Source organism: Sinocyclocheilus rhinocerous, unplaced genomic scaffold (genome assembly GCF_001515625.1).
Source record: "Sinocyclocheilus rhinocerous isolate Xijiao unplaced genomic scaffold, SAMN03320098_v1.1 scaffold350, whole genome shotgun sequence".
NCBI classification, from domain to species: Eukaryota; Metazoa; Chordata; class Actinopteri; order Cypriniformes; family Cyprinidae; genus Sinocyclocheilus; species Sinocyclocheilus rhinocerous.
In genome coordinates, this window is record NW_015637528.1 from 322,469 (window position 1) to 336,842 (window position 14,374).

Below are 14,374 nucleotides of genomic sequence, written 5' to 3' on the forward strand. Positions count from 1 at the left end.
GCAGCTAAAGCAGAGAAAAAAAAATAGTAGAGTCACTGATTCTTCAATGTGCTCTGCCTTCGTGATCATTTCATCTATTTGCATGTGGGCATTGTGGGCAGCAGGACATCCTGTGTTTGACGTGGTGTGCTAAACCTGAGGTAATTCACTGCAGTGACTAAACTGGTTGTGCTGGTGTGCTGCTGGCGAGCCAAGACACCCAATTAAAGCTCAAACATACACCATGAATCATTTAGCACTTTTAATTCAAGAGTTCCCTCAGGCGAGAGAGGAGAGGAGCAGCCATGAATAGAGGCTCAAAGTGTCACATAAATGCAGTGAATGTGACAGCTTCAATTAATTCTCTCATCCAGAGCATCACAACTTGTTTTGACAGAAGTTTAGGGAGAGAAATACATTTTTGCTCATTTCTGGTCTTTGATAATGGAGGGTTGAAGCATTATACTGATTTAATATCTACCTCTGTGAAGGATGTAGACAGTTTCTCCGCAGTCAAAATCTTCTCTCTAAACCTAGAGCGACACCTAGTGATTGCATACTGCAATCTCCTTTCAGAAGCTTGCAAGCCAGAGGCACATATTGACATTTGTTTTCAACTCATCATGGAATCATATCAAATCATGGACTTCCTGTCATGTACCCAGCATGCCTTGTGGTGTCAAGGTCACTTTTGCAAAAGATTTTCTGTGGCCTCTTGTGTTGAAGGCTGTGGATGATACTTTTGCTTCTGACCTCAGATGGGTTGGCTCGTAAGTCTTACCATTTGAGGTCTCATTTCTTCATAATAAAGTAGTGTGGCCATACCATGGTAAAGTGATTGTACCAGATGGTAATACCACGGTGCTTTTACATGATAGTAAATGATTAACATTCTCATATACCAAGATATTTACATTGTCCGTCATGGTTCTTACAAAATAATTTATACATGTCCACAAATGCATAGTATTACCATGGCAATACATAGTACATAGTTCAAAAAACACACAATAATGCAAAAAGAAAAATACATGGCATTAACATAGATAATATATGTATTTTTGAACAAGTACTACCAAGCAAACTTATAAATATTATGTTCCATGTCTAAAATACAAGGTGTTAATATGGTGCAATGCCCCCCCCCCCCCCCCAAAAACGCCACGATACACACTACCAGAAACAGTGCTGTTGCTTGAAATACAGCTGAAATAAAATTGAATATTAAATGAAAAACCTAAACTAAAATAATTAAAATAAGATATGCAGAAGTTGAAGTACTAAAATGACAACAACTAAAACTGAAATAACAATATATTCAAGAAAATTTAAAATAATAATAATAAAAAAGCACTGCAAAATTGTTCAAACTTGAAATAAAATTAAAACTTAAAATAAAAGCTAATTCAAAATGCTGGTACACACCTAAATCAGTGCTGATATTGTTAACTAAAACTGAAGGCAAATTACCATGGTACATGCCCAAAAATACATGGAATTAATTACCATGGTGCATGCCGGATAAACATTGTATTATGATGGTACAAAAATTTGTGGTATTTCCATGGTTTGTGTTCAAAATCAAAGAAATATCCGTAAATGTCTGGTTTGTATCCAAAGACAAATGTGGTATAACTGTGGAATGTGTCCTAAAAACACATAATATGATCAAGGAACATGTCAAGAAATGTGTTATGTGTTAAAAACAGGGTGCTACCGTGGTACACGTGTGTGCTGGATGGATGCCACATCACTGATGTGCCTCAAGTCGCTGGGGTATATTTGTAGCAATAGCCAAAAATACATTGTATGGGTCAAAATTATGAATTTTTCTTTTATGCCAAAAATCATTAGGATATTAAGTAAAGATCATGTTCCATCAAGATATTTTGTAAATGGCCTACAGTAAATATATCAAAACTTAATTTTTGATTAGTAATATGCATTGCTAAGAACTTCATTTGGGCAACTTTAAAGGTGATTTTCTCAATATTTAGATTTTTTTTTGTACCCTCAGATTCCAGATTTTCAAATAGTTGTATCTCAGCCAAATATTGTCCTATCTTAACAAACCATACATCAATGGAAAGCTTATTTATTCAGCTTTCAGATGGTGTATAAATCTTAATTTCGAAAAATTGACCCTTATGACTGGTTTTGTGGTCCAGGGTCACATATGGCTGTGATGTCTTTAGCACAGCACTAAAACATGAGGCCTTTGAGACCCGCCATAAACAGAAAGGTGATTTTTTTCCAAGGGCCTGGACGAATGAAGCATTCAAATACACACATCCTGAGGAAGGAACACGTTTCCTGATCCACATTAAACAATGAAAGGCGGTTCCAAGTGAAATGTGCAACTATTCTGCCCTTCTCCTCATCCTCCAGCGCCTGCGTGTGCGTCCTTCACATTCATGAACACTTACCTGTGAGGATGAGCATGTGTCTTCTCTGGCTCGGCCTGCTCCACATCAGCCTAAGCGCACTGTGTAAGGACTCCTCGCACAGATGATTGACACCGTCTCATCCTCTTTTTGTTCATTTGTCTTACCTCTTTCTCCCTTTTGCTCTCACCTCCAGGGCAAGCGGCCAACATACAGGCAGGTAAGCCCTCGATTCACTTTCCAGTTTCCATTTGTACTTTGTATTTGCATGGGAGTGGTCACGACAGTTTCGGGACACCAGCTTCTGTAGGGTTATTTTTACCTCAGACTAACCAGACTGCTTGATTTATATAGCTGGGAAAAGGGAGCAGTGAAATATTATGACAATTATGTGCTTTTCTGAGACTTTTAGGATGTATTTTTAGTCAGAGCAGATCTGTGATTCACTTGGATGCTTTGATCCTTCAGAGATACTTTGACACTCGCTGTTTAGCCCCTCACAGGAAGTTTGCACCTCGTACAATAGCAAGATGTTTAGTCTGCTTCTAATTGGAGGCTCAAACATGTTCAGTGATGCAGATTCTAAGCCACAAACACTAGGATCTTCTAGTAAACATGCCACCATTGAGTTTGAGTTCATATTATCCATGTTTTTCCAGCTTTTAGTGGTGTTTACTGAAGTGACGTGTGTAGCGGTGAACTCCGGTTGTGTTTGTTGGCCAGGTTGAGAGTCGTACGGCAGAAATCACAGGCTCTGCACTCCTGAGGGGGAAATGTTTAGGGTTTGTTTAGGTGATTTCCTTCCTTCCGCTTCTTTCTGTTCAGCCCGCCGCTGCTTTCCACACTTTCGGCCTCCTTTAAGACTTCAGGAAAAGAACTGTGTGTTCTGCTCAAAGTAAACACACAGAGAAGATGACTCTTTAGAAGTGGCATCTGATGGGGTTTTTGTGAGCCGAAGCAAGCACACGTTTCTTTGAGAACAATGTACTGGCTCTGTCTGATGCTTCTTTTTAGCCGAATACAGCATGGCATGACCGATAAGGCAATCCCAGAATGCACCACTTGTGTAAAGAAGTGTGCTTAATTGAATTTAATGTGCACTTACTGCAAGTCTTTAAAATTGGACTTGCAGATAGTATATCATTTATAAAATAAAAGGCCACTTAAGTGTACTTAAAGAGAGTACGCTTTCATGACAGCTTCTTTTTAAATAGTGCACTTTGTAATAAGTTCAAATTCAAAGTTTTACACTAAAGTACATTTTAAATCATTATGATTTAATCATCTTTTCTCGTGCTTTAAAGAAGTACACTTATTTTGATGTGTTAACTAACATATAAAGTACACATAAAGTGCTTGACTATCATTTTAACTGCAGTGTGTTATTTAATAATACATTTAAAGTTTGTATATTTTAAATACACTAAATTGCAACTTCATAACTGCATTTGTGTAATTACAAATATATTTAAATTCATGACACAAGTTTCAGTAGAAATTACATTAAAGTATATTTTACTGATTTAACGTACTTCATAGGATTTTTTTATACATATGCTTTAAATATATAATATAGAAATATACATTACATATATGTGACCCTGGACCACAAAACCAGTCTTAAGTGTCAATTTTTCAAAATTGAGATTTATACATAATCTGAAAGCTGAATAAATAAGCTTTCCATTGATGTATGGTCTGTTAGGATAGGACAATATTTGGTCGAGATACAACTATTTGAAAATCTGGAATCTGAGGGTGCAAAAAAATCAAAATATTGAGAAAATCATCTTTAAAGTTGTCCAAATGAAGTTCTTAGCAATGCATATTACTAATCAAAAATTAAGTTTTGATATATTTATGGTAGGAAATTTACAAAATATCTTCATGGAACATGATCTTTACTTAATATCCGAATGATTTTTGGCATAAAAGAAAAATCGATAATTTTGACCCATACAATGTATTTTTGGCTATTGCTACAAATATACCCCAGCGACTTAAGACTGCTTTTGTGATACAGCGTCACATATATAATTACCATAAATACACCATAAATATGTGACAGTAAGATGATGTGCAGAATTCACAGCAGATTTAACACAAATTATACGTTATTTCAGAGCCAACAAGTGTTTTTGAAATTGCATTTAATTTGCAATTTTGCATTTAAAATAATTTTAGAATAATTTATAAAAAATATGAAATATTTGTTTATTAATAAAGCACCTTTCAAAAACACAATGATGCTTCACACATATTTATGTAATTATTTAGATACTTATTTATATATAATTCAGGTAAGTAAACAACTGTCAACATCTCTTCTATAATTGTTTTCTCTTATTTTGACTAAAGAGGTTCAATTTAAGATGTATACTGAAAGCTTTGCATGATCTATTGATATTCCGTTGCTTCCATTAATGTTTTATATTTTTATAAAATCTAAAATTGTATATGTTTATTTTTGACATGTGGAATTTCTTGAACATGGCCCGAATGACCCAGCTGTGTTTTCTTTTATGTGTGTGTTTGTTATTTCTGAGCAGCAGTGACCATTGATCAGGTGACACTGACAGTGCTTCCTGCTAATAATGTGGAGAGTGGCACTAACGTGATCTTGCGTTGCGAGGCCAGTGTCAGTCAGAGCCTCCCCCAGCCGCTGACATACTCCTTCAGCCTCCTGCAGGACAGTCAGGTGATGTACTCCAAAAATAGCAGTGCCTCAGTGGTGGAGCGCAGTTTATCTCCAGCCAGGGTGTCCAACTCTGGTCGCTACCAGTGCAGTGTCCACATCTACAACAAGCAAAAGATGAGTAACATTCTGTCATTAAGAGTCACAGGTTAGTAACATAACTGACCCTCGCTAAGCCCCGCCTTAAAGAGATATTTCACCCGAAAAATGAACATTTGTGGCTACCATCAATTTGAGTACAAAAAAAGCATATCAGACAACACAAAATTAATACCCGTGGCTCCTGATGATATATTGAGGTCTTATGAAGCAAAATGATCAGTCTGTGCAAGATTTTTTATGCTTTCTCGAGATTTTCTAAACAGGTAAGTTGATTAAGACAAGTTATTTTTCACTTTATATGCTTTAGAAGTGTAAAACATTCACATTTCACATCATTGTTGGCTGCTAATGTAATAGCGTAGCTATACATTACGTCAATGCATGATGTAAACAAACTGGCCAATCAGTTATTTGAACCAGTTCACTGAAACAAGCTATCCGAAAGAACCAGTTCATGCAAAAGAATTGGATTTGAGGCTATGGATTACAGGTAAAAATGTTGTAAATAATGTTCAGTTTCTTGCACAGACGGATCATTTCGCTTCATAAGACCTCAGTATATCATTAGGAGCCAGAAGTATTATTTTGGTCTTGTCTCTATGCGTTTTTAATTCTCAAAGTAACAGTAGCCATTGACTTGCAGTCACCTACAACTTGGATGGCCTGAGGATGAGTAAATTAACAGCAAATTTTCTTTTTTGGGTGAACTATCCCTTTAAAAGCATTACTGACCAATTCTACTTTAGCAGCTGTTGCCATCCACTATATTTTAAGGAAATAGCTTTTGCTCTTTTGTAGGTCTATGGATATCCTGTGTGTTTAAACGGAATATGTTTAGGCCTTTATAACCCTTGAATGGATGAATACATATGGATCTCTAAATTGCCCTAATAGCATAAAACTGTACTGATATTTGAACAATTACACAGTAATAAAATAAAGCATCTGAACCTTTTGATACACTAATCTTAAAATGTTTTCGTTTACATCATCTTCAAAATCAGTATTTTGTTTCATGACAGCTTCGTCATCAGATCCACCATTAAATGATGCGATTTGATTATGAACTTGCTCTGCAGTAAATCGCTGAGCCTTGTCAAGATTTGCTGATGATACTTGAGAATTCTTTTGTTTTCTGCTTGCGGTCACACTCATCACATAATTTCTAACAGACATCGGCACCTTGAGAAATAAAGGTGATATAATTTATTGAGACGTCAGATATTCAACACAGCTGCACAGAAAAAAAAATAAATAAATAAAAAAAAAATATATATATATATATATAACATTACAATATAACATTTCTGTAATAGCTGACAGGGCGATCTTTAATATAACCTCCATCAGTTTTCCTGAAGAGATCTACAGCTTCAGATGTCAGGCTTCTAACCATGTGCCATCGTTCAGTAAGACCAGTGAGCCCCTTAGAGCACCAGTCATAGGTAAGAGGACCACATCCTGACAACTTCATACTGAAACATCTGTGTTTCTGCTGTTTTTGAATTAATTTGGAAGTGCATGTTGCCATTTTTAGATGCTGATGTATGCTTTAATCACTGATGGACCTTTGAGTCCGGTACCATATTTGATCACTAAAACTTGTGTCACATTCATTATATTCCTATTCTGCACACCAAAGCCTGCAAGATGAATTAAACACTGTTGTTTAGCTAAAGTTTCACTTTCAGGGAAAGTTTTTCAAGTTATTCAAAGTTTGTCGTGATAAATCTTCGCAACATAGACTCATTGAAAAAAAAATAAATAAATGTGTCTATAGTTACATTTTTGCAAAACTCCAAAAATTTACCTATGCCTACAATTCACTGCAGTTTGTCACTGAAATTAATTACAAGGCAGATTATTGGTTAATAAAGACTTGTTTTCATGCAGTTCCTTGCACAAAACTATAGGCGCGTTTCCATTAGCTTTCAAATTGCGCAAATTGAAATTGCGAATTGAAAATACGCCCAATGGAAACGCGTAAATTTCGCAAAAATGCCCATATATCGCAAAAAAGTTTTTACGCTCGCATGAGGTGGTTTTTCAGGCAATGCGAAAAAGGAATAATTTGCAAAACTGCAATCGAAACGTTTTTTTCACATTTACAGGCCAAATGGCGTATGTAAAAAGTCATATGATCATTCTTCAATGTATTATAACCTCCAAGAAACACTTCATACATGGCCGCTCTCCAGTAGGCTATAAGGGGCTTTCCTACCATTAATGCCTAGACAATTTACACTGCACACGCCTGCGGTGCAGTGTGGCTCTGATACGGCCAGTGAAGCTCATGGAAACGCCGTCATTTCACAATTCTTTTTTATCGACATTTATAAAATATCGCCAAAGTTTTGCGCAAATCTGTAATGGAAACGCGCGCCTTATGTTATGACCTCAAAACACTTTTACCATAGTGTAAACTAACAGATAACCAGCTCCATATGTATGGCTTTTCTGACATAGTAAATTGTACAGTGTCCAGTGAAACACAAGTCACATTGAAAGAGCTGTATGATTTCGTCACAGTTTTGCAATCCTTCCTAATATCACCATTTATTTGTGGTAAAATCACTGCAATGCACTGCCTCTGAAGCTTTATTTACTTAATACTCTTTGGTTTTATACTAGAGGACATGATATTCACATTTGTTTGCCATTTTTTTGCTTTTACCAAATTTAACATGGGTCACTTTTGGAGAACCATCAAAAATGATAAATCAATATCAGTGAAACAAACAGTAAATACAACATGAATGCATGTTAAATCTGACTATTATAAACACAAGTTTGTTAAATGTTTAGCTCACATAAAAATTACAATTCTGTCGTTATTATTTATTCGTGTTGTTCCAAAAAAAATGATGCTGGTATTTCCATGGAAAAAAATGAAACACACACACACACACACACACACACACAAAAGTTGTCCATACAACTATAGATATACATACTTCAAGTCTCCTGAAGTCATTCAACAGCTGCATTGTAACAGAAGTTGATGTTGTTATTCAGTGATAATGTCGCTCAGCCAAACCTCTGAAATCTTGTTCACATTCAAATAAAAAACATGACATAGCAATGACTCCAAACACCATTTGTTCTCACAAATGTTGAATTGGAACACAGTGCACCTGTTTGAATATGTAAAATGGGAAATGGGAAGTTGCAATGGAGCTTCAGTGATTAACGACTGAAAGATGACTTCAGAAGACCTATGGGCTAGTATTATGGTACTTATAGAGAGAATTTACATTTTTCTGTCTACCAGTACCCGTTTCCAGGCCTGACCTGGAGCCGAAGGAAGTTACGGTCACAGAGGGGTCAGATCTCATCCTCATCTGCAGTGTACACCAGGGCACTTACCCCATCACCTTCACCTGGTATTATAACAGAGTTAAGCTCCCTTCCTCCACCCAAGAAGTCAGATCATTAGAAGGAAGTTATGTCGTTAAAGCCATCGAACAAAACCAGAGAGGCGACTACTACTGTGAGGCATCTAATTACGCCATTGAAACCAAAAAGAGTTATCCAGCCAGAATTGGCGGTACGTTTTTAAATACAAACATCAACTTACCTTTGATCACTCTGACGTCATAGTAGAGCTTCTTCGTTTAGATATAGAATATTTTTAACTGTAATGCATACTCTATTCAAGTACACAGACGCAGGTGATAAAGTTAGTTGACCTGAAAGAGTAACAGACCGTGGAAACAGCCAGTTTATGCTAATGCTACGCTAATAGCAGCCCTTGCGGCAATGCTGAGAATGTAATGCTTGTAACTGTGTTGAGTTTCTGGCCTAAAAGTGAAAATGTCTACAGAAGATGTTCCAGTGTCCCTTCTGTTCATTTTTGTGTGTTTTTATAGTCAGTTTAGCACTGTGGAAGAAAGCTCTTATTGGAGTGTTCTGTATCTTGCTTTTGGTGGCTATCGTCATAGTCCTGACAGTCCTTTTGAAGAAATTGTCAAATCCACGCAGAAAAAAGCAAGCAACTGAGTTATCAGTGTAAGAGGCCTCTCTTCATCTCTGTTAAACATCTACTTCATTTGTTATGTGTGTATCATCATTTGAAGCTTTTTTTCCATTCTTTTTGAAACTGCTTTCTTTCTCAGAAAACCTTCACGGCCCAAATCAGGTGATCCCATGAGAATAAGCCTTACTCTCGACATTGAAGATAACACTGCTCTCAATGGTAACAAATGTCCTCATCCTTGTCACATTAACATTAATACAGTGCACTTGGCTATTGTTTAAGCTGTTGTGTGTTCCTAAAAAAAAGTTACTTTGATCTTTATTTAGACTAATGTCAAGTTTGGTCCATTTAAGTTAAATTAAAGTTTCGGGTTGAATACAAGTTGGGTGTAATGTTGATTAGAACAGAAAATCCTAAAATGTGTGCATGCAGTAACGAAAGTAGAATTATTTGAGCTGAATTTCTTAAGTGGGACTACTTCTAGGTGAATGAACTTCTGGTTTTGCATTACCAATGTAATTCCTGTGGAGTTTGTTACATGCAACAAGTGCTATGCAGGGGTATGTTTCCCAAAAGCAACTATGGTCGCAAGTTCCGTCGTCACCAATAGAGTTCAATGGAATGAACCACCATAGTTAGCTAACGATGCTTTTGGGAAACGCACCCCAGATTGTTACATAGTATCCCTTTCTGGTATCGTTGGGCTGAGTAAGGCAGGGGTGTCCAACCCTGCTCCTAGAATGCCAACATTCTGCAGAGTTTAGCTCCAACACACTTGTCTGGAAGTGTTTTTAGACCTTGATTAGCTGGTTTTGGTGTGTTTAATTAGGGTTGGAGCTAAACTCTGCAGGACAGTGACCCTCCAGAAACAGGTTTGGACGTCCTTGGAGAAAGGTCAGGTGAGGTTAGGTTATTGCAGTGTCCAGTTCTGTTCCTGAAAGGCCACTGTCCTGCAGAGTTTAGCTCCAATCCTAATCAAACACACCTGAAGCAGCTAATCAAGGCCTTCAGACTCATTGGAACTTCCAGGTGAGTGTGTTTTTGGGCAGGTTGGTGCTGAACTCTATAGGACATTGGATTGGACACCTCCGGGTTATGAAAATGGCTGAATGGTATTTTGAATATTGAATCATACTGAAAAATGTATTTTATAGATTTTTCTCTGACACTAGATGTTGAACCCATATACTGATTGTCACTGATATCTTGTTCATTTCTGCCTTACAGGAACTCCCTGTGTGATGGGCAGGAATGTCTGGAGTGAAAATGTATCTGGCTCAGGTAGTACAGATTTGAAACCGGATTATGCCAATGTAATGTGAGTTCATCACATGACACCCTCTGCCTGCTGTTTTACTAGATTCTGACAATCATACTGATGAAGACTCTGAGCTGGTTCACCCACAGGAAGTCGATCCCAGAGGAGGTGAGTTGCAAAGATTTTCAAAGATCTTCAACAGTCAATGAATTCCTCAGATGGAATCATTGTGAAAAATCTGTCAGTTATAGCTGGATATTGAATATATTGAATCGTTGGTTTTGGTTCTGTGTGAAATGCTGTGCCAGAACCACCATAAACTTTGTTTACATTTGCTAAATTGTCCACGATTTATTTAATACAAAATTGCAAGAAAGAATGATACTGGTTAGATTTTTTAATGCCGAATTCAAATTAGCACAATTGGTTATAGTGATGACGAACGTGAATGTGTCATCACAGCTTGGCGCTACAATGTCATTTGGTTTACTGTATATTGATTTCTTGTTGAGTTTATTTTGTGTCATGCTTATGGGATGATTTATGTGTTAAAGGACAATACCAATGTCAAGTCTTCAATGTGTCAATAATGTGTGTTTTGTAAGATTAATAATAGTCCAAGGCACTCGAATCTTATTCAAAAAGTTTTCATGATGGCTATAAGTTTTAAAAACAGGTGACAAGTGCACACCTACGCGTTGCGGCTATTTTGCCTTCGTCAGGGTATGAGTAACAAACACAATCTGAGTTCATTTTGAGCAGTAATTAATTAGTCTAATGTGTGTTTTGTAGTTGGGTACAAGAAAAGAACAGATTCTTGGTTGGTTTTATATTTTCTTTTTATTGTATGGAGCCCCGCACATGGCATGCAGGAAAAAAATAGTAGGCTAAGTCGTGCACACGATTTACTATTTCGTTTCCTCGATTTATAAATTGTGCTCACGATTTACTATTTCGTTCCCTCGATTTATAAATTGTGCGCACGGTTTACTATTTCGTTCCCTCGATTTATAAATTGTGCGCACGATTTACTAATTCGTTCCCTCGATTTGCTAAGTCCTGCACACAATTTATAAATCGTGAGAATGTTTTAGTATATCGAGGGAACGAATTAGTAAATCGTGCGCACGATTTATTTATTTTTTTCTTGCATGTCATGTGCGGGGCACCGTATTATTGAATAGATATTCCTTTTGCAGCACATTTCAGAGTAGATCTTGTGTCTGATCCCGTGTTTTGGCATTGTTTAGTGCCAGGTTTTTGCTGCTCTCAGCACATTTTTTTCTAGCACATGTATAGTTTATTTTTGAGTATCCATTTTGTACGATATTGTTTAATTTTCATTTTTTTATTGTTTATTTTGTACTTCGTGTGGATTACATTTTTAAAAAGCAGCTTGTGAAAATAAAATCACTTTGGACCTTGGGCAACTGCGTTGTTGTTCTGAGGCTTCCTAACTCCTTCTGGGCCTCTCAGCAACACACTTCCCGACAGTTACACTTCAGGACCCAGATTTTAAACTCAATATCGAGTGGCAATCCAACCCAGTGCATTTGTGGTGCAAACATTGACATTTATTAAGTATTTTATTATTAAGACCTAATTTACGATTTTATTTCAATTCCATATAGCCTAAATTTCCATCCATTTGGATTACACAGGACTGAATTAAACATAATCTTGATGGCATAGTTTATTTAAATATAGTCTATATAGTCTATTTAAATAATTATATTTTCAGAATGCATTTATTGTTTAGCATCAGTATTAATCTGTTCATTGTTAAAACAGTTAAATATATTCAGTTAAAAAGTATGAACATGATTAAAATATGATTAGCTATGGCACAAGTAATATTTAATTAGTTAAAATGTATAGGATTGATGATCAATATATAAACTTGGTTATTGTGTATTTCAAACACATTCAGTTTATTAGTTTTACAGAAATTTGTTTTATCTGAGGTATGACTGACAAATATTCATCACATGAAGTTTATTAGTTTATATTAAAACAGTGTAAATTTGATCATTTTATATGGAAATTAAAATACATAAATCTTAAATTTAGTTTTTTTTTTTTAATGTAGTATTGTTTTTTCTCTACTGTCTAAATCCAGAAAAGACCAGAAAATGCCGTTTTTGGATCATGACTACTTTGAGAATTTCCTATCAACACAACTTTCTTAACTACATAAATTTCCATTTGGATGCTAAAAAATGTGTGAAAATGTGTCCATATTTCTAATAGATGTTCCCGTGAAGAAAACCACAGAGCCCGAATACAGTGTCCAGCACACAGAGGTCCAGGTGTCCACACCAGGTGAGCTCAGATGTTTGAATCACGTACATTACAGCATGACCATAAGAGGCACGTTGTTACACTGCGTCCAAACTGACATTGTAAATGAATGTGTGGTGTTTACATCATGCATGAGACGCCAGGTGGCTATTTCCTGCACTGGTGGGAAAGAGCTTCCTGTTTTCACAATGGGCCCTGGAGCCTCATGTTCCTCTGCCCAACCGACACAGAAACTCGTCTATTGTTTCTTTAGTGCAAATAAACACTCCACAGTCCCTTTTCCCTGGTTGATTAATAGCAAGACCTCTTACTAATCATTGCAGTATGCGTGTGAAACAATGCTGAAACATAGCAGAGGTCACACTGAAATGGGTTTTGGCATGCCCACATATTGCCAAACAATAGCTGCATCTGGAGGGAAACAGATTACTTACACAGGCACATTAGCATGGCACTGACGCGATAAGCCTAAGGCGGGCACCGCACTCCTCTTCCTTGGGAGTTGATTGGAGTTGGTTCAGGAAGTTGGGCTGAATTTATTAAATTAAATATTCATCCATTTTCCACTACGGCTCTTTTGTGATGGTGGTTCATTTGTTTTTTTGCAGGAGTTTCGGAACAGGCTGAGGGCGTAAGTGATGCACAATGTTGACGCACACAGACACAAAAGTCCACATTTAGGTATGTACAAATAGTTTTGCAACAGGGAGGCCCTCTTGTGGAAGAAATAGGTGCCGCAGAAGAAATCTCAATATGATGTATCTGATTTGGTCAGTCTTATGAAGCCTGTCAGGAAAATTTCCAATCACAAAAAATCCAAAGAGGAAAATTAAGAAATTAGCACATTTTACATGTATTCCAAATATTTTCAATTCTCATTGCCATCACTGTATTACAGTAAAAATGCTGCTCTAAAATTATATTTTTTATTAAATCAGCATAGTTAAGAGCAGTACAACAAAAACTGTCATGATATAGAAATACTTTATATTTGTTTCATATAGTAGTAATGAATATGAGAATCAGACTTTTTTTTTCTCATTATAAGGTATATAATTTGGGGGGAGGGACATGCTTAATTAGCATGAGCATAAATAAATTATTTTGTACAAATTACGAAAAAACAAAAGCTGCATGTATTGTCCACAGTTATATTTCTGTATTAGTTTAGACAGCCGGGTAATTAAAAAGTAAAATATTGCTTAGAACATGATTCTGCAAGCTAGTTTGTGAAGTGTGTGTCTTTCTCAGCAGGCGGCTCTGGAATATGCACAACTCAACAACAGTGAACAAGAACCTGCATGAGTCTCGACACTTTACATCTAATTTATTCAGCTTCTCCACCACCAGAAGCTGATTTTCAATCATGATGTGCTGACTTTGAATATTGTACTTTGATTATTAACATTACTTTGTGGCTTGGATTTGTTACATGAGTCAAATTTGTTATGATGTTTGTATATCAGAGATTAAAATGTGAGCAGTCAAATCAAGTCTTTTGCTGGTTTTCTTTGTTTTTCCTCTTTGGTGTGTTTTTTTCAAGAACTATGAGGAACAGGAAAGACATTTTTGCTTCCAGAACACGAGGGAGCCACTGAACTACTTGAAAGAGGAAGTCTTTTAAAGTGGAGCTACTCCAAAGGGTCCTTTTAAACATTTAGGATCAAAAGCCACTGCTA

General features: G+C 36.4%; 1 protein-coding gene across 1 annotated transcript; it reads left to right on the forward strand.

The window, feature by feature from the left end:
• Nucleotides 1-2,362: 2,362 nt before the first annotated feature.
• LOC107748874 (platelet endothelial cell adhesion molecule-like) lies at nt 2,363-14,173 on the forward strand. The gene is made up of 12 exons (XM_016563865.1): nt 2,363-2,468; nt 2,560-2,583; nt 4,913-5,206; nt 6,477-6,605; nt 8,432-8,707; nt 9,030-9,168; nt 9,276-9,355; nt 10,364-10,417; nt 10,497-10,562; nt 12,645-12,716; nt 13,304-13,326; nt 13,947-14,173. Exons 1-12 carry the CDS (start codon nt 2,414-2,416, stop codon nt 13,998-14,000), a joined length of 1,266 nt encoding a protein of 421 aa, XP_016419351.1. The 5' UTR covers nt 2,363-2,413; the 3' UTR covers nt 14,001-14,173.
• Nucleotides 14,174-14,374: the final 201 nt, after the last annotated feature.